Here is a 21,010-nt window from a genome sequence, read left to right as displayed (position 1 = left end):
TATAAAATACATTTAAAACCAAGGCCCCTGATGTTTTTACAGTGTGTGCGCATGGAGTGTGGTTCCTCACCCAGCAGGTACTCCATGCCCTGAGCAGACTGGATGACCTCGGTGCAGACAGACGAGCTGCTGATGCCGTTCAGGGTGTTGTTGGCCTTGGTGATGACCTTAACGTGCAGCGACAGAAAGCCAGCGTTGTGTCACACATGCTATTTCTGTTCGTCACAATCATCATTAGTGAGAGTAACATGACCAGCTTTATGACACAATAACCTTTGATGCCGACTGTGGATTATTTTTTGACATCAACCAATAAAATGAATGTTCACCACAATCTCACAAATGCAAACCTGTCGGCTGAGACATACCTCTTTTTATGTATTTATTCTAGCAGTAAGACTTTCGCTTTGCTGGAGTATTTTCCAAGACATTTTGGATTCCTCAGAAATGTTAAAACATTACTAAAGCTGTCAAATATGCTTTTACACTGCAAAAAGGGAACTCAAAGTAAGTAAATTTTTCTTGGAATTTGTGTATTTATCCTAGATTTGAGCAGCTAAATAAAACTATTTGCCAATGGAATAAGATTTTTGCACTTAAAATAGGGCTGGGCGATATGGATTAAAAAATACATCTTTTATTAATTTTATCATACCAAATCCGATTAATCGATCTTTTTCCTCCTTTTTGTTTCATAAAAAGAAACTAAAGAAATTATTTTAAAACCTTGCTTTTATGTCAAGGATTTCGTCAGGGAGTTTACCTGAATTCAAAGTGCAACTAAAAACAAGCTGTGAAATATGTTTGTAAAACAAGATGGCAGCCGTGCCATTATAAACAATGAAAATATAACAAAACATTTGCTGCTAGTGGTATTACACATTGAGCTAAAAACAGGCTTCACTGCACTTGTGAACTTCAAACTAAGTTAAAAAAAAAAGTAAATAGGTAAATGAAGTACCTCGTATTATGGTAAAAAAAAGTTTCCACTTAACAATATTTTGACAATACATTTGCCTAAACATATATTCAGCATCACATGCTGTTCTCTTCATGGAAACCCAATGAGTGTATTGGCAAAATAAAATCCAGATTTTCCAAAAATGAAATCTTAAAGAATTGTAAATTCAAATTAATCGATTAAATCGATTTATCGCCCAGCCCTAACTTAAAATAAGAACAATTCATCTACATCATCTTATTTCAAGAGCAGGATATCTATTTATCTTATTTTTGGTGTAAAAATACTCATTCCATTAGCAAATAGTCTTATTTAGCTGCTCAAATGAAGGAAAAATACACTAATTTCAAGAAAATTTGACTTACTTTGAGTTCCCTTTTTGCAGTGTAAGTCCCAGGAAATAACATCTCAGAACATCTTTAAATTAGTTTTGGACTTATTGGAGAAAATATTTTCCCATTGGGTGTACACAAGAGAAGATCTGGGAGAAAAAAAAACACTAACAAAAAGTTGGACACAAACCTCCAGAGCACTTTCCAGACACCTCTGCCACTCGAAGGCGTACCGCTCGCTTTCCTGCAACCAACCCAGAGCAGAATTATCTCACATAAACAAGAAGGAGCACAGTTTCTTTCGCAGCTTCTAACAGCCGGAGAAAAGAGCTGGAGCAAATTGAGGCGCTGCTCACCTCCACCTCGCCTGTCAGGTCCTTGTACTTGTCCCGGATGACAGGCAGGGTGGGCTTCTCGTTCAGCGTGTTGGATCGATCTCTGAAGGGCTGCTCCGGAGCTGGAGACGGAGGCGACCGCCCGATCTCCTTCTCGCCTAAGCTGTGACTGCGTTTGTGAGAGCCTGGGTGCCGCGGCAGGAGAGAGGATAGCAGATAAAAGACGTTACAAAATAAAAAGGATGACTACAGAATGCAGACAGGGCGCTTCCCAAAAAGTATTCATACCCCTTTAAATCCTCCACCTGTTGCCATGTAACAACCACAGGATTCAGCATATTCTACTGGGATTTTATGCAATATAGCAACATAAAGTAGGACATAAATATGATGGAGACGGGATTCAGGGTTCCTAAACTTTCTTAAAAACAAATAAAAAAAAAAAAAATCAGCCACTCTAAAGTCAACACTGCAAAAACGGATCTAAAATAAGTAAAATGTTCTTAAAGTGAGTGCATTTGTCCTTGATTTGAGCAGGTAAATAAGATTATTTGTCAATGGAATGAGTATTTTGACCACTAAAATAAGATAATTAAACATCCTGCACTTGAAACAAGATGATGGAGATAAGTTGCTGCTATTTTAATTGCAAAACTCTTATTCCATTGGCAAATCATCTTATTTACCTGCTCAAATCAGGGACAAATACACTAATTTTAAGAACATTTTACTTATTTCAAGTTCCGTTTTTGCAGTGAATACTTTGTAGAAGCATCTTTTGCTGCAGTATTCTGGGGTACATATCTGCCAGCTTTGCAGATTTTAAATGTTCTTTTCTAATCTTAATTTTAAATAGCTCAAGTTAGTTCAGTTTCTGTAAAGATTGATATTTAGTTTGCTGCATTCGGAATAACCTGTGTTGTAGCTCCAGCTGTATGTTAACGGTTGTTGTCCTGCTGGAAAGTAAACCTCTGCGTCTCCCAGATTTTCTTCAAGGATCGCCCTGCTCTGAGCATATTTGCTGTTGCTGCTGAGGTAAATCACCCCCCACAGCATGATGCTGCCACTTCCCTGCTTCCTCGTGTGGATCTCACGCTCAGAGTGACGGGCTATGTTATATTGTTATATTTACTCCAAGCATAACTTTTCATTGCTGGGCATAAAGTTCAATTTTAGTCTCATCTGAACAGAGCATCTTCTTCCAGAGGTTAGCCACTTCCCTTACAAGGCAGATGACAAAAAATGTCTTTGGTTTAGGCAATTTTCTTTAAAAGCCATATTTGTGGAGTAAAAATAGCCGAGATATTCTTTGCTACAATTGAGGACCTCTATATATAGCTCCTCTAATCAGAATCAAGTTTATTGGCAAGTAGGTTTGCACTTACAAGGAATTTGACTTGGTGTTAATGGTGCAGACAAAATAAAAATAAAAAAAATAAATAAAAAAGTGCGCACCAACACACCGTGGCTGCCGTCCGCGGCGCCTAATGTTGCAGAGGTGGGTAAATAATCCAAACATTTAACTCGTTGTAGTGTCAATTCAAAACAGTATTGCAAAAAAAAAAGTAAAAAATTACAGAACAGGAAAGCTACCCATAGAGGTAAAAGTTACTGCAGTAAGCGACGTAAATGATCACTACCCACCTCTGGTCTCCTTGGCTGCTTCACAGATTAACGACCTGACCGCCTGGCCGGTCATCGGAGCCAGACGAGCGATTTCTTTCCGTTTTCACATCATGAATTAACCAGCGATCTGTGAGATCTTCAAAGCTGGTTATATAAACTGAACCTACTTTAAAACGTCTCCAAAATTCTCTGCCTGACCTGTCTGCTGGGTTCCTTGATCTTCCTGATTCTGTTTGTTCCCGACACTGGTTTGTTTATTTATTTAGGAGCATTTGCGTGCATAGGAGAATACCTATGCACACAACACTTTCCAGATGTTTTTAGTAAAAAAAAAAAAATGTATCATGTTCCACCCATTTCATAATTATGCACTGCCTGGTGCTGGTTTATCATGCAAAAAATCCCATTCAAATGTGCAAAAGTGTGTTTGTAATGTCACAAACGAGGAAAGTTTCATTAGGTATGAATATTTTCTGGAGCTCTGCACATTAAAACAACTTGCAGTGGTTTGCTTGCATCAGTATACTCTCTCTCTCTCTCTCTCTCTTTCGCTCTGTGCGGCCAAACTCCCTTAAGACCATTATGGTGGAAACAAATGCTTCATTTTTGACAAATCATAATTAGGTACAAAACAAAAGCCACAAATATGCAAATAGGAACAATTGACAGCAAAACAAATCCTGGCAACGGCCCACAACAAACAAGTCCAGGCTATTGTAACGGGAGCTGAAGCTTGTGTGTTTGTGGACCGTCCAGGGTCAGGTAATCCACCCCTCACTCCTCCACAACCCACAGAGGGACGTGTCATCTTCCCTACAGCCACTCATCCCGGCACAAAGCCCCGCTGTGATCAGATTACTGCTTCACGGGGCCAAGAGACGTTAGCGAGGGCCCTCCACTTCAGACAAATTAAATCCAGTCCAGGGAGAGGAATCCGTGGGGGCTTTTATCTCGGTGCGGGAAAAGTGTAATTAATTATTTGTGGAACATAACACCGACAAACAGCAGTTAAAGAAATGAACAGCCTCAAAGTGGTTCCGGTTAATTTCAGCTCATGGATTTTCCGGCCTCCGATAATCCATCTCAGCGGTCGGTGCCATTAGAGCGGGACTGTTATGGCAACACCACCATCTAATGTCTGACGGCTCCATTACAGATCAGGAAAAGGGACGGCGAGCTGGAGGAGCTGGAAGGTGCAGGATCACCTTCAGCTGCTCCCCCTCCCAAATCTTAAAACCGTCTGCTTTCATTTGCTTCATATGGCACTCAGAAAAAGTAAAAAAAAAAAAAAAAATCTGTTGTCTGTGTTTATCCGTTTCTTTGATCATATCATGGTTATAGTGGCCCTAAGAGGGACCGCTGGTAAAATGCTAGATGGTTTCTAACCTGAAACATGAGACCGTGCTCATATCTCCAAACTTTGTTGAAGCGCCTTTTTGATTCAGGTTGGGTGTTTATTCCTCTTTGATAGGAGTCTAAAGGAGACCATTTCCTGACTTGGCAGTATTAACCCATTCTCTAGTGTAAAAGTTCTATAAGATAGTGTGGAGCCTTTGGTGGATACCAAATGATCACTTTAACAAAGAGTTCTTAAAAAAAATACTACTTAATTGTTGTAATTTTATGACTTCATTCTTATAATCCCTGTCAAAAATTAAAAAAAATTAAAAAGCCCACCCGCTAAAAGAGGGGCGCCAGTCTTCAAAACTGTAATTTTGAAGCCTGGTGGGCCGCTTATAATATGGTGGAGGAAACCTTGGCTTAACTTGGAAAGTTAATCTATACATAAGAATATTCAGTTTAAAAAGAAAAACGTGTCTAGGTGAGGATGGGGAACTGCTTCTTTGAAAAGATTGTGCAAATTGAGGCGAGACTCAATTTAAGCGCACAAACAAAAGGGCAACACACGAAGGACTGCCCCCTGAGCTTCATTGGTGTTTCAGCCTCTTAATTGCAAAAATAAAAATATCCTTCTGATCTAGGGCAAATCTAATTTTACAACAACACTAAAGAAGATAATAAAGTAAAGATTGTCGGTAAAATCCTCCAAAATCTCAGAAGCAAACAATAAAACTAAAACTCTCCATCCAAATACATCATTCATTTTGCTCACATGTGGTCGAACGGTCACGAAGGCTCACCTTGAACGGACAGGTCAAACGTTGCGAGCTCGTTCTTGATCATCTCCTCGCTGGATTTGACTTTGGTTTGAGCGCTGGCTTTCAGGAAGTCAAACTTGCCGAATTTGGGCTTGTCCCCTTGGAAGATGCCAAATTCTTCTAAGGTCTCGTTTTGGTTTCCCTCTGAGCCCGCCTCAGCGGTGACAGCGGGCGAGTCTGATTTTTCGGAAACGGTACTAGCAAAGTCTCCAAAGTCGTCGTCGTCGTCGTTGTCAGCAGGCCGGTCACAGGAACCGAAGTCAGCGAAGGCCTCGAACCTGTCACCGCCAGAAGACCCAGTCTCTGTGGTTAAAGAGGTGGTGATCTTTGCCAGGGAACCGCCTGAGATGTTTTCAGTGCTGCCAAAGCTGAGTTCGTTCTTCTGTGACGGTACTAAAGATGACAAAGAAGGCCCTTCGGAGCCCTGAGGCCTTCTCAGCTCACTGGCCAGACCTTCATCCTGAACTGACCAGTCGTAGTTGGACAAGGTGCTGAGGGCTGACGTCCCAAATGGGTCAAATTTCATGTCGTCTCTTTCTGTAACGACAACACAGACATGACAGGTGGTTCATGGGAATAGCACAGATGTGATCAAGAGACAAGGACGTTGTTGCGTTACTTACATTAATAAAAAGTGTTGCCTTTGAATGATGCCCAAACAACTTTGACTTTTAAGACTTGAGTTCAGTGCACAAGCACAAATTTAATGCTATATTACTTTAAATAATAATATATTCATGCTCAAATAATATAAGTATACCCCTAAAAACATTTGGTTAAATGTCTTTTAGCAAGTTGGAGACAAACCACAGTTTTATGTAGCCTTCAAAAAGCTTCTGCCATTATTCTGGATGCATGTTTGAGCACTCAGGACTTATTGCAGATCCGGCCTTTAATCCTGGTTTTTATTATCTACATGGAAGAGAGTTTAACATCAGCACAGAGACAGAAATTGGCCAAAACCCAAATGCCATCAGAAGAATAATTAACTTGATACGGTAATATTTATCCCAACATTAGTGAACCGTCTGATTCCGACCAAAATAAATTCACCGATGAAACCGGTTCTTGTTTTCAGAAATCATTTAAGCGGTATGCTGTATAATTATAGTGGCCTAAAAAAAAAAAAGACAATGGGTCAAATAAATTATTAAAATCCTGTTGGGGAAACTTTACTTCAAAAAGGGTTAAGACTCTCCGACACCACAAAACATTTTCCCCTTTAGTCCTCGTGATTTCAGAGCCACTGATTCAGTTTAGCGTACAAAATACTCCTTTCATTGAGTTTTAATATAGTTTTAAAACAAGGGCTGGACAAATAAATCGCATTTGCAATATAATTGCAATTATTTAATAAAAATGCAGTTCCCTATGGTCTGCAATTTTTGGCTATGTAACAATAAATGGACATGTCCTTTAGGTGTCGGTAACATCTTTAAAGTGGGTTTGCTTCACATGGAAGGAAAGAGCGTTGCAGCAGTGAGATAATCTAATCTTATTATTTGTTTTAGAGTTTATATAATCATACTTTTTAACCACAAGCTTTCAGGAATCTCACCATAGCATTAAGTACTTGTTTGTTGGTTGCACTTTGCAATATATTTTCTATAGGCCATTTTTGTTGCTTGTGGTTAATGCAGAGAAAAATCGAAATTAAATCGCAATTGCAATTTATTTATTTTTTTGGGAAAATCGTACGTCCTTAGATAAAATCCAGTTTTCACTCCTTCAACCATCCTTTCCCTGCCATGGAGATCAGCGAGGCACCGTGGAAAGCAGCACAGCATGCAAAACATTTGCTGTTACAGTGAGCAGATGTTCCATTTAGCTGCCTTATTCTCTTTTCTGCTGACCCATATGCTACCTTTAAAAAAAACCTACCAATATTCAGCTTACAGACATGGAAAAAAGAAAGTGCACCTTATTTCTAGTTTCTTTTTTTTTGTTTTTTTTTTTTGCTTTCCAGCATAATAGAGATGGCCTTTTTTTAATTAAATCCCACGTGCACAAACAGCAGATTCCACACCGTCAGTGTTGTTCAGTAAATAAAGATGCGACTTAAATCTAAAAGTGATGTGAGGGAAAATTCCCAACACCCTGTGTTTCAACAAAATATAAAAACACCTTAAGCACGAAGAAGTTCAAGTACGTTGCAGAGCTGGAGAGCTCTTTCGGTGACAGACTGCTGCATCGCAGATGCACTAAGGAGCGCTTCCGCAGGTCCTTCCTCCCAGTTGCTGTAAAACTTTAGAATCTCTGCTGCTCACAACAGACTCAATAATTGTTTACAACATGTTAATGGTTGCACGGTTTCTGATCTGATCATCAACGCTTAACACTGTCTCCCAGATGCTAAGGTAACTTGCATACGCCTAGCTACTTCGGGATGCTGCTGCACTATCATGCAAAAAGCTGGTAAATAAATTGATTTAATCGATTAATTCAAATTTATGATTTCTTAAGATTTCATTTTTGGAAAATCTGGATTTTTTTCTTTTGCCAGTGCACTCATTGGGCTTCCATGAGGAGAATGCAATGCTGAATATATGTGTAGGCAAATATTTATTGTGACAATATTGTAAAGAGGAAACTTTTTTACCATAAAACGAGGCACTTTAATTTACTAATTGTGTAACACCACCAGCAGCAAACATTTTGTTACACTTTCATTGTTTCCAATGGCAGGGCCTGCCATCTTGCTTTACAGCTTGTATTTAGTTGCACTTTGAATTCAGGTTAACTCTCAGACAAAATACTTAACATAAAAGCAAGTTTTTAAAGTAATTGCTTTAATTTTTTGTGAAACAAAACGAGGGGGAAAAAAACGATTAATCAAATTTGGTAGAATCAAATCGGAGATTTTATTTTTAAGCCATATATCACATATTGCATATTATGTTATCGTGTTTTCTGTAAATAGGCTGGAGTCTTTTCCACTGTTAAACTTAAATATTTCATCAGATTTTTTGCCATATCAATAACTGTGCAATATTTACTCTGTTATTTATTTATCTTCTATTCTTGGCTGTTCTTTGGAGCTAATTTGTTATTTTCATTGCTAATAATCGTGTATAACTGTTAGTCACGGTCACACCCGAATTTCCCCAATAAGAGACAATAAAGGAACTCTTATCATGATCTTCTGTTTGACATTAAGACTCTGACATTATTGTGAAATAATAATAATAATAACCGATTCTTCTACACAACGTTTCTTCAATAAATACGCAAACTGGTTTCTATCTATCTTCATATGGCAGACAGATGGTCTCAAATTAAATCTACAATGCTTTGATAAACAGATGAGTTCATGGTCAACTCTATGACTGCAAACATGGCGTTTTAAAGTGGATTAGTGGCAAACACTTTATTTTGGTCCTATTTGTCCACAGGATATTGTTCCAGAAGCTTAGCGGGTTATTCAGATGTAACTATACGAATCTGAGTCGTGCTGATCGTTGTGTTGTTGCGTAATACCACTCGCAAACCTTTCCAAATAAGTCATACATGTTTAGTGGGTTTCTAACTGAGCAGTCGTGAACTTTAACATTTCGCATGCCAAGCGAGGGCTGTGGAGTTTCAGATGCGGTTCTTGGTTGTTTTCCTAGTTTCCCCTGGAGGCTGTACGGTTTGTTCAGGAGGAAATTGGCTCCGACGGCCACAACGGGGAAGATTGGCAACTGGCTCAAATCTTTTTTTTATATTTTACTCCTGAACAACCTTCCTTACTGTAGAACCGGTTGCCTCTGATTGCCTGGAAACGATTCTTCCCAGACTGATAAGCAGCAACAGTTACGTCTCTGCGGTCAATGCTGACGCCGGTCCTTCCAGGCTATATAGTGTTAACACTTATCTAAACGCTCCGGAGCAGCAGACCGCCAAGAGCCCCCTGTTATAGAGGTGGGCACACCTGCTGATGATCAGTTTTTCCAAGTGCATTTGATTAGCGCCAGCTTTAATCTCAGACCTTTTCCATTTTAATTTAGCTCGACATAATGAGTTAGTAGAATCTCAATATGTTTTTTCTACACTTGAGGTTTGAGCCGTATGATATTTGGTAAAGGGCACGTTGAGATTTATTATCATAATGTCCTGATGTATAAAACCCTTTGGATTGAAGGAAGGCGTCTTCTCCAAGTACCATAATTTTACCTGCGGACCTGGTAAGAGCACAGTGGTTATGAACGAGCCTCAGCTCCTGTTGCTAAGGCGCTGAAAACAGAGCTATTTTCACATCAGACTTTCTGCACCTTTGTGTCCTAGACAGACGCTTCCTGAGGATCCCCTTTCCTTTCCTTTCCTTTCCAGCTGTTCGAAAAACGCACGCGAAGCCAAACTGTGAAGCTCTCTGATCCAAACGGGCCACGCATTTCACTTTCACATCTTTTTAGCTGTGAGAGCAACAATAAAACCGTCAAACGTTTTGCACTCTCAATAGGGGGAGACGGCATAATTTAGATTGTAGCGCACAACACCTCATTTGTAAAAGACATGCTCCCTTCCCACACAGCAGAGAATTATTCTTAATAAAATGTGTTATTTAGATCATTTTAAGGCATGAGTTGGATCATAACAGCGACCAGCCACAATTGTTGTGGCTGGTGCTCTTTATAATAACTCATAGTTGCTACAGCTACTAAAATCCTGCAGAATTTTTAGATGAAAGCAAACCTTCAATTTAATTAAATTTATTAAAGGTGGAAGAATTATGGTTTCGAACGAAATCCCAGGTGGCACTAGGGCTGAACGATTTTGGAAAATAATCTAATTGCGATTTTTTTTCTTAAAATTGCGATTTAACACGATTTTTTTCCCCAGTTTGATTTATCATGTCTTTTTAAACATATACAAACAACAAATCAATTTGTTGCCTCGCTGTGCAGATTAGGTGCTAAAAGACCCACAGCATCTAAACTCAGAGCAGAAATGATTGCGTTCTGCCTACAATATATTTCAACCAAAATTGCAATTTTGACTTTTCTCCGCATTAACCACAAGCAACAAAAATGGCCTCTAGATAAAGATGTTTGTAAACAAGGACTATTTAAAACAAGAACTTTTGATGTTTCTATTAATTAGAATATTGTTCAAGAGAACAGCTTTTAGTTGATTTGGACATCAATCCTTGTTGAACATAAAGTGCAACCAACAAGCAAGTCTATGTATTAAACTGATTGACCTGAACTTAATGCTATGTATGATTATATAAACTCTAAAACAAGTAATACAATTAGATTATCTCACTGCTGCAACTGTCTTCCCTTCCATGTGGAGGCAAACCCACTTCAAACATTTTACCGACACCTAATGGACGTGTCTAATTCCCTAATTGTTACATAGCCAAAAATTGCAGACCCTGCGATTTGGAAATTGCGTTTTTTTAAATCGCGATTATATTGAAAATGCGATTAATTGTTCAGCCCTAGGTGGCACTATAGTTTGTATCCATGCTGCTACAAACTATTACTACTACTCTGTAGAGTCACCTTTTACCAACAGGACAGCACCTAATGTCCTCTCCTATAATCAGATAATCCGATTTAAAATATTTTGTTGTTTTCAAAGATTTCATTAGTAATGCCATGATCTCTTAGAAGCTTCCCATGAACCTTGAAAGAGCAACAGGCCCACAGCATCACAGATCCTCCACACACTGGACAGTGAGCACCAGGTGTTCTTCCAAGTATTCATCTACTGTACATTCAGGTTTGTTGGTCCAAAGCCCAATTTCAGTCTGCAGAACGTACCAGGTGGTAGTTGAAGACCCAGTAGCACACGGCATACTTCGTGTTTCTTTGTTATGGCAGCAGAAGAGGCTTATTGCTCGCCCCAGGATGCTACTCTTTCCTGCAATTTCAAACAGCAATCTTGTTTTTACGTTCCATACTGTAGTGCGTACTGTGTGTGGGTCCCCACCACGCCTAGAGGCCAGTGGCCAATAGAAGTAAAGACTCTGTGTCACATCATATGTATATGCCAGGGAAACAAAGTGCTATGGGTTATTAATAAAACAAGGTTTCTACTATTTCAAGTCTTTTTAAGCAGCATCACAAGGATTGGCAGTAAATGGGACCAGCACCATGTTCATCCAACGGTTCCACTAAAGCAGCGATTTGTCTTCTTTTTTTTTTTTTTCTTTTTTTTAATCCCTCTGGCTTTAATACAACATGGACTCTGTTCTCACTGGTGACAAACAGCTTTGCCGGCAATAACCAATTGCTTTGCAACGGATGGTTTAAGGTCATCGGAGTGTCCCTGTACTCAGTTTCAGAGAAGTGTACAGCTGCTGCTCTCAGGTATCCCCCATACTTAACTATTTTCCCTTCTGCTACAATGAAAACAGTGTCGCAACTTCAAATGAAGTATTTTCCGCAAACTATGCCCTTCAGATCTTTCCAGAGGTTTTGAATTGGATTTAAGCTGGGTGGTAGATTGAGCCATGCTAGCAGCTCTGTTTCCTTTCTTTGAACCCAGTTGAGTTTCCTTTTGTCGTATGTTTGCGATCACCGTCTTGCTGGAAAATCCAATTCTGATTAAAAAATGTCCCAGTGGAATTTTCTGTACATTTTCCTCAATTTCAATCAGTTCTCATCTCCAAATTTCACTCTTTGTACGGTGCTTTGGGTGATGAGGAGGGCCATTTTCGCCTCCAACATAGTCTGTGCAATCACATCTAAATAATTCAATTCTGGTCTCATTTTACCAGACCAATCTCACATTATTTCAGTGACTTAACCAAAGATTAAACGAGTTTCAGCTTGCTTTTTCTTCAACAGTGGAGTTTTGTGCAGTGAGCTGGAATAGAGGCCATACTAGTTGAGAGCATTACCAATTGTTTAAAGTAAATAAACAATGTTTTCTTCTAATTCCAGGTCTTTCAGAAGCTCTGGACAAGTGGTCCTAGGCTCCTGGAAAACCATGCTCGTATTTGTTTGAATACTAGCCCGGAAAGCAATCAGCACCTGGTCATGGATGGTTAAAGGCTGGTTCACACGGCAGAAATTTTGGCCCAATTTTTGCCCCGATCCTCCCCTTCTGAGAGGCGGCGACTATCGTGTCTCTTAAAATAAGCTTCAGAGATAATCCTGCTGTGTGTGGTGCGTTAACAGTGATCTGGTCCGCTTGGTGGAACCTTAAATCAGGGATATTCAATATGTTGGATGTGTGGTGTCCTCCGAGGACAAATGAGTACCCAGCCCGTTAAATGTGACGTCTAGCCAATCAAAAAAGTACGGTGAGGGAAACCCAGAGAGCTAAAAACCCAACTCACCTCCTTATATTAGTGCAGCAAACATAGAGCCCCCCGGTCACATTGTCTCCGCTTCTTTAACTAACGGAGTTTCTTTTTGTTATGTTTTTTTCCTCCGTTAAAATCAGTCCACAAACTTTTAATAAACCATTATTCTTCCCCGCCGTCCATGTTTATTTACTCTGAACTCACGTTTGATCTTGAGAGGATTCGCAAGATTTCGCGTCTGATATCTGAAGGATCCTGTTTTAACTAAGATTTTTAGCGACTTTTAAAACCCTGCAGTGTGAACCAGCCTTTATGGTGATGATATTCTCTTCTATTCCATTCAAATTCTTCTCACTGGAACATCCACAATTTTAAAAATATAGCTCTAACCAAAACATGTCTAACAAGGTTTTGAAGGTCTTGAGATTGCTCTTTGCTTTTGCCCATCATGACATGCTTTTTGTGTGATATTTTGGTACTGAAAACCCTTTTTATTAGGCCATCAATGCAGACTAAAGCAGATGATATTGATTTGCACAAACAGAGGATAGAATTGGTTTCTAAATCCTGACAAATTTCAGCCAGTTTCTTGGCTTTATTTGACTAGCTGCAATTATTTTTCTCCATATATTCAACACTTACTCCCTGTCAATCTACTTTGTTACACATAACTTAATTTACGGATCATCTGTTGTCATTTCTTTGCAGGTGTACATAAATTAGTTTGTTATCGACATCAAGCCTCAATTCCATTTCTAAAACCCCGCTAGAAACATCTTTCCTGCGAAAAACATTGAAAAGTTAAATACTTTTCCCCTTTGCTAACCAAAATTGTCTTGTTTTGTTGTATGCTATTAGCTACATGAGGAAAGAACAAAACTGATATTATTGACTAGTCTTATGCGCTGTGAAGGATTTCTATTTAAAAATGACATCAATCAAAACATCTGTGTCTGTGGATCTCACGTGTTTCTTTAAAGCTAATTTTAACTGACGCCTCCACAGCTTGCAGACATCTGTCAACAATTTTTCCCTTCATTTGCACAAGCAAACACTTCCACCTTGTTGAACCCTTGCTATTTTTTGCATAACAGGGCCAGAAGTGCACCAAGCAATTTGTGAAATTGACAAGGACCCATTTAATACTCGTAGTAGCAACAAGTTACGCCTCTCAAAGAAGGAAAGAGGGAGAAATAATAAGACGGTACGCGTTTTAGCAATACCAACAGTAAAGTTTATTACGACAACATCAGTAGAGAGAAAGAGAGAAAAGATCACAAAGTACTGTGTGAAAGAAGTCTATCAATACAAGAGGTTCGTCAAACTAACACTTGTAAAATTGGATTTTAGTAATTTCTGATTACAGGAGCATGCAGAGTCAGGAGAAGAGGCAGAAAAGAAACAACAAGAAGGTGAAACGAACAAACAAAGATCCAAAGATAAAGAAGCAGAAACCAGAAAGAGAAGGCACATTCACAGACTAGAATCAGCAGTTTTTAGGGAGTTGACAAACTTTGTTCGACTACTAAGAAGTTAAGCAACATGAGATTTTGGAAAACGATTTGAATACAGAACATTTGGAAAGCCTGGTTGAGAAGATAGTCCAAAGAACAAGGCAGGAAGCAATATAACCCTTTGAGGCCCTGATCAGGGGGGGGGGGGGGAATGGCAGAGGAGTCCAATTCACCTCATATGAGGAGGGAGCAAAAAGAAAAGCTACAATTTGGTTAAATGTGAACCAAGATAATTCAAACAAGTGGAGGAGAAATCACGTTACAATATCTGCCTCAATCAGCTTGGAAATGTGAGGAAGTTCAAGCACTCAAAGGGTTACAGAAAACAAAGAGGGCCAACTTGCACCTGAAATCCCAGAGAGGGCCTGAATTACATCCAATCAGACAGATTTAAAGAGACAGTATCCTTTTTCTCTTGCTACAGTGATCGTTTATCAGAAATACCTCTATATTAGGGTGTGAAAACACTAAAATCCATTACTAAATACTTATTTTAACATTAATAGTTTGCATCACAGCTAGACCAAGGAGTCTCTCTAGCCTCAAAATAAGCCATTTCCTATTCCTGTAAGAAAAATACACTACTATATCTTTATGTATACATTTCTTCTTGGATAAAAACAGCTTGCAATTATTTTATGCATAAAATGCTCATCATCTTTTATGTTCTTGTCAATTTCACAAATTGAAAAAAGCAGGCACACTGCAGCAAAAAAGCAAGGCAGGAAGGGTAATGCTAACTTCATTATATTCTCAGAGAGCCAGACCGCAGGAGCCACGAGTGATAAATTCATGCGGCGATCAAAGTAAAACCAAAGAAACAAAAAGAATAAACGACCATCTGAGTCCTTTTGGGACTCACACGGTTAACTCGCAAAAGAAATACTGTCTCTTTAAGAACACAAACAGTTCCTAAAACACAGTGCAAAGCTTAGAGAGAGCAGCTCAAAATGCTTGGCCTGCTACATTTAACAACAGGTTAGTCCCAAAGCTCTCCAAGAACAGTAGAGAAATAAGAATGATTTTACAGAAGCATAAAGTTTCTGAGGAATGTATCAATGCATCTATGGACCAGGTTTTTTGAGATATGTGAGCTCGTTTGGATTAGCCAAGATGGCTTATCGGGGCCGTTAGCATGTTTCACATTTCTGTTTTTTTTTTCCTCTCTCAAGTGAAACGGAGCCTGGATGAAATCATTTTCGTTGCTGAATTGTATTTAGTTGCAAATGTATTCATAGCCCCTGAACTGTTCCGCACGTCGTCACATTACAGCCACAAACTTCGGTGTATTTATAGGGATTTTATGTGCCAGACCAACGGGACATAGCTGTGAAGTGGAAGGAAACGTGTGTTTTGACTGGAGAGTGTCCAGTGGGGCTGGACGATATGGCCAAAAATCAGTATTACGATATATTGAGCTGTTCCTCGATAACGATAAATGGACGATAACATTTAACAGCTGCTCCTCTTCCTCCTGGAGCAGCACTAACGGCGCTTAAACATTTGAAATTTCCTCCATTTCCTCAACCTTCCCGTCTCCTTCGCTTCTTGTTTCAGACTGGACGGAGTGGAGTCACATGACCACAGACTGTTCATGTAGCGAAGCGTCTTAAAGGGACAGGAGCACAGCCTAGCTTTACCTATAAAAACAACTTTTTTCTTGAATTTTTTTTTAAATACTGTAAATATTAACTTGGGCAAAATGACGTTGGTTATAGTCGTAAATTTTGGGCCTAGTGTCCAGAAGAGAGACGGCGGTGAAAGAAAGCCACGAGGATTCCCGTGTCAAGTTAGCCACATGCAGTGTGAGGTGCTAACGTGAAGAAGGTGGTCAGATGAGGCTAAAAATTTAAATTTTCTGGTCTACTACTAAAAATCTAAGGCTGTTTTTTGAGGAAAAACTAAGGCAGCACTAAAAACAAGGTGGTGAAGATGCTGTGGGGATGGTTTTCTTTACCGCTTGAATATCCGGACATGGTCAGAGTTACTGGAACAATGCACGGAGCTAAAGACAGGAGTACTAGAAGAAAACCTGATGGATTCACCTTCTAGTAGGAGGACACCAAACGTTCATCCAGATTTACAGATTAACGATTTAGATCAGAAGTGACCAGCTCCAGTCCTCGATAAGCGGTGTATTAGATAAATGGTTCATTACGCCGCATTCGAACTGGATTACGTACTAAGGAGATATTTAATTCAGATGTGTTGGGGCAGCAGACTGACTCTTGACTCTGACTGGAGTTTAAACCATGTGTATGTGTTCAAATGGCCTATCCAAAGTAAAGACCTAAATCTTACAGAGAATCTGTGGCAAGGCCTCAACACCTTCAGCCAAGCTTAGTTTAACTTGAGCTATTTGGCAAAAAATAGAAAAAACGGACAAAAATAAGAGATCTGTAATACCTAAAGACTTGCACCTGTAACTGCGACAGAAGGTATTTCTAAGAGGTACTTAAGAAATGAAAAACTTTGCCCTATTTCCCTTCCACTTCACCATTATGTGGTGCGTTATTGTTGGTCTTTTGCAAAAATTTCCAGTCAAACAGTGACGCTTGTGGTTGTTCAAAGGTAAAAATACATTTGCAAGGCACGGTATTTGGAATTACTGACAGCTGATGGCATAAAACAGTGCCATTGTGAAGCATTCGTCCAAGCACGATTACTTAAAATCTCAGATTACCCAGCTGAATCAGGTGAGATGCAATGAAACGTGAGCCGTGGTGTGGAAGTGAGAAGCTCGATGAATAAATAATGAGCTCTGGTGGGGATGAAGAGCAGGAAATGCTGACCTGTAAGACTACCTGAATATTAAGGAAACTGGGTTGATTTCCCTTGAACACGTCGACCACGACAACAAGCTTTGGGTGGATTTTAACTCCACTTTTGTTGACATGAGGTAGGGACTAAAACACCTCGGAGTCAGAGGATCATTCGATCTTAAAACACTGCACGGTGGGACTGGAAATACTGCAGAGTAATACAATATTTGAGACATAAATAGAGGAACCACATGCACTCACATTCAAGCACTCAGATCTGAAGTCTATATTGCATCCAGCAATAATGTTACTTTAATATAAAAGAATCACTCCCAGTTTGCTGCATGCAAAAAAAAATCTCCCATTTAAAAGGAAGGAGCTTTCATTCCCACCTGATCCAAACTGTATTTTCTTGCATGCCTTCAGCGTACGGCAGCTGAAGCGATACCCCTTCAGGTAATGCTTTTGGGAACGTTGCAGTCTATTGTGCAAAAAAAAAAAAAAAAAACCCTGTGAGCTGAATAATTCAGAGGATCATGGCCCTCCTGTACTCATCTGTATTCCACTGAACCGCCTGTTGCCCGGCGCGCGACACGGCAGCGGTGCACGGACGCCACACAGCGAGTCTGCTGCTGCCTCGGCGCGGACACGACGGGGAGCTTATTCGCTTTAAAATAAATAAGGTATGGGGCCAGGAGCTTATGCCAGCATATACAGGGCAAAGGAGGGGGAGGGGTATAAATAAATTGAATAAATAAACAATAAATAAATGAGATGGATGGCGAAATGTAACATGGAGATAATGGATCTACTCTGATATGTTATAGGAGTATTTGAGCACGTTCAATTCAGCAGAGGCCTCATTTAGTCGCTCTTTCACTCCGTGTTTGGTGATTTTTTTTAAGTGGCTGGCCTCTGAACTAGCACTATGTGTGACTGGGCGGAGCCTCACCAGAGCAGACGCACTAGTTCCTCACCTGTGGCGGGGGGCTGGTGGGCCGAGAGGCCCGGCAAATCCAGGGAGCTGTCTGACATGCCGTGCTTCAGGTCTCCGCCCATGTCCGACAGCTTCATGTCCAGCTGCACGGAGAGCGCGTCCTCCGAGTCGTCCTTCCCCACGCTGCTCCCGCCGATGGACGGCAGGTCCAGGGACTTGACGGACGCCGAGTCCTCCTTGCCGTGTTTGAACGCGGCCACCTTGTCCACCAGCGTCTTCTCCGAGGCGCCGAGCGCCGTGCAGAACTTGGACGACTGGAAGTCGGCGAAGTCGTCGGCGTCGCTCTTGAGGGAGGAGAAGGACCCGCCGCCGCTCTCTTTCGTGTCGTCGTAGGAGAGGCCTCCCTCCAGGGACAGCTGCTTGAACACGTCGTACTTGTCCGAGCTCTGCTGAGGCTGCTTGGCTGAGGAGTCCGCCCGGCTCACCGTGCCGCTTTCGCCTTTCGGCTCGCCGCCAGAACTCCCGAACGCCATGAAATCTGCGAAGTCGTCCTGAGGGGCTGCTGCAGCGCCTCCTGCTGCTGCTGCTGCTGGAGTCTGAGTGGAGTCAGAAGAGGCGCCGAAGAGCGCAAAGTCACCAAAGTCGTCGGCGCCTCCCCCCGGAGGTTTAGCTCCACCGGGCATGGCGCTTAAAGACGGGGGAACAGATACAGGTGGGAATGTGCTGAGCTTCTTCTCGGTGGAGGGAGGAACAGAGGGAGCTGCGGAAGAGAAAAGGTCCAAGTCGGTCATGTTGAGAGGATTTTTGGGCTGGGGAAGAGACGCTGCCGGCTGCTGCGGAAGTTGCTGTAAAGTCTGAGAGTTCGGGAAAGCAGAGGGGAAGGCGGGTTGAAAGATCTTGGTCTGATCTGACGGGTCTAGTGGAGAGACGCTGTCGGCGGTTTTAAAGTCTGTGAAGCTGTCGTCGGCGTTGACAGACTTGAAATCTGCAAATCCTTCCCCTGGAAAAAAAAAGAGAAAAAGACACAAGATCAGTAATAGAAATGGCAAAGACACAAAGACAATAATCTTCACTGCGACAGCCAACGATTCAGTTTAAAATCCTGTGAGAGAGGAAGCCTGTGGATTAGTTCCAGTATGCCTCCAGTCCACGGAGGACGGTAAACTTCCAGGTCCTGTGACGAGCCGTGGACAGCATGTCGGAAACACAGCACACATCACTGCACAAAGCTTTGCTACACCATTCCAGCCAGAAGTTTAGATTCACACATAAATGTAAACAGCATGAACGCCATTGATTTTGAGCTGGAATTCCAACAAATAACTTTAATGAGATGAAATGTACAACTAAACTGGTCGGACAAGTGTGACTGAAATGCAGGTTTTCTCTAATCTCAACACGGGGGTCAAAATCAAACGTACGGACTGAAATATATGCAGACAGTTCCAGAGATTTTTGGACAACAGAGAAAGTTGCGCACACTTTTTTCAACAAGGTTCAAGGCATAATTCTGGCTGAATGTTCGACCGCTCGTCTTGGCAGAAACGGTAGAGCTAATCTACCTTGGTTGGTTGCCTGGAAAAGGCCAGACCTTTGAACACATTTAGGTAATTATCAATAGCGTTTGAAGAAAAAGCTTAATCAAAAGCCTGATTTATCCCTCTCACCGCCAGTTCGGATGTCTGACTGAGATCACAACACCCAATTGTGTCCAGGTTTTAACGATCTGGCCCACAGTTAAAAACAAATTCATTAGATTGTTCGAGAGCAACCCAGGAACACCCAGAGGGGCAAGACTATAAGAATGAGGAAGACGCTGGAACACCAGTGTTGTTTTCTGAAGCTCGATTGGGAAAATGCTTAATGATCAGATATAGCACATCAAATATAACAAAATTACTAAAAAGGAGTTAAGGTAAGGCTTTCAATTTTAGGAAAATTGTATCAGGTAGGGTGTTGGTAACATGCGGAGGGTGTGTTTTCACCGCTAGTTGTACTGGTGCAATACAAAAAGTAGGAAGGATAACAAGCATTGAAAATTATGGATCAGAAACCAAATAGATGGCATCACTGTTTGATTGTACAGAAATATAAGCTTTTAGATTTTGATAGTTTTATTAAGTTTTCTTTTCTTAAGATGATTTTTAAATGCACAAACAATATAGCTCCAGCCGTACTCTGTCCTTTTGTGACAAAAATAAATACACGGAGAGTTAACACTAGGAGAGCAGCGGGTGGCAACTGTATAGCAGAGGGGCGCAAAACCACTTTTGGACAGTCAAGTTTCTCAGTGATAGGGATCCATTTTTGGAATGATTTACCAACGGAAATAAAAATAGAAACTGACCTGAAAACATTTAATAGAAAGGTGAAACATTGGCCGAAAGAAAATCAAATATGTGAACATTGAGTCATTATGATTATGTTGGATGTGAGGTGTTGTTTTGTGTAATGTTGTTAGCATTGTGTAAAATGTTAATGGTTGTCTTTTATAATGTATTTTATATATGATTGTGCAATGTGAGCTACGTTTTAGGAAAATGTATTTTATAAAGGCCTGACTGGGGACTGGGGTTGCAAATTAGCCTATAGGCTAGAAACCTTTCATGCAACACATTTACACATTTTGTTATGGCTCTGCCTATTACAATTATGAACGTAATAATGTGCGCTGCATTGTCCCTGACAAATAAACTAATAAAAAAAATAAATAAAAAAATAACCGATTCTTCCTACTTCCCTTGAATTAACAGCTAAATGTTTGAAACGTGAACACTTTTTGGTGCTCCAGCAGCACAATGATCTAAAAAGCACATCATAACTGGTTTAGAAATGGAATAATGCTGAAATAAACCCTGTTAAAATCTGAACGAGTACGTTTAAAAAGTAGAATAAGAAGAATCATTTGAATTTCATTTGTAGAAACTGTCTCTGTGGCGGCTGGTTTAAGAAAACAGCTCTCTATAGCGCCGACATGAAGGTAAAGGCACAAACAGTTTGTGTGCAGGATGTGTGCGGTCTGCTGAGAGGTTGGCTGACATTTTCCTGACCCTAGACCTGCACAAGTCTTGTCAGCTCTGACGATGCTCTCTCCAGACCTGATTGTTCACTGTAGTTTTGATCTCTCCTTTTGACCGCGCCAGTGGA

General features: G+C 40.6%; 1 protein-coding gene across 11 annotated transcripts in view; it reads right to left on the bottom strand.

Annotated features, from left to right (window-relative positions):
* synrg (synergin, gamma) overlaps positions 1 to 21,010 on the bottom strand; it is a 70,347-nt gene that overhangs the window by 16,707 nt on the left and 32,630 nt on the right. For all 11 annotated transcript variants that reach the window (XM_036150144.1, XM_036150147.1, XM_036150145.1 and 8 more), the window contains 5 exons: positions 17,904 to 18,863; positions 5,396 to 5,950; positions 1,650 to 1,813; positions 1,484 to 1,537; positions 71 to 167 (listed from right to left, as the gene is read on the bottom strand). In XM_036150144.1, the coding sequence (XP_036006037.1) occupies positions 71 to 167; positions 1,484 to 1,537; positions 1,650 to 1,813; positions 5,396 to 5,950; positions 17,904 to 18,863 (1,830 nt within the window). The remainder of the gene's footprint in view (positions 1 to 70; positions 168 to 1,483; positions 1,538 to 1,649; positions 1,814 to 5,395; positions 5,951 to 17,903; positions 18,864 to 21,010) is intronic.

The sequence above is a fragment of the Fundulus heteroclitus genome, chromosome 18, assembly GCF_011125445.2.
Source record: "Fundulus heteroclitus isolate FHET01 chromosome 18, MU-UCD_Fhet_4.1, whole genome shotgun sequence".
In the NCBI taxonomy this organism is placed as follows: Eukaryota; Metazoa; Chordata; class Actinopteri; order Cyprinodontiformes; family Fundulidae; genus Fundulus; species Fundulus heteroclitus.
This window is presented reverse-complemented; position numbering and strand designations above follow the sequence as displayed.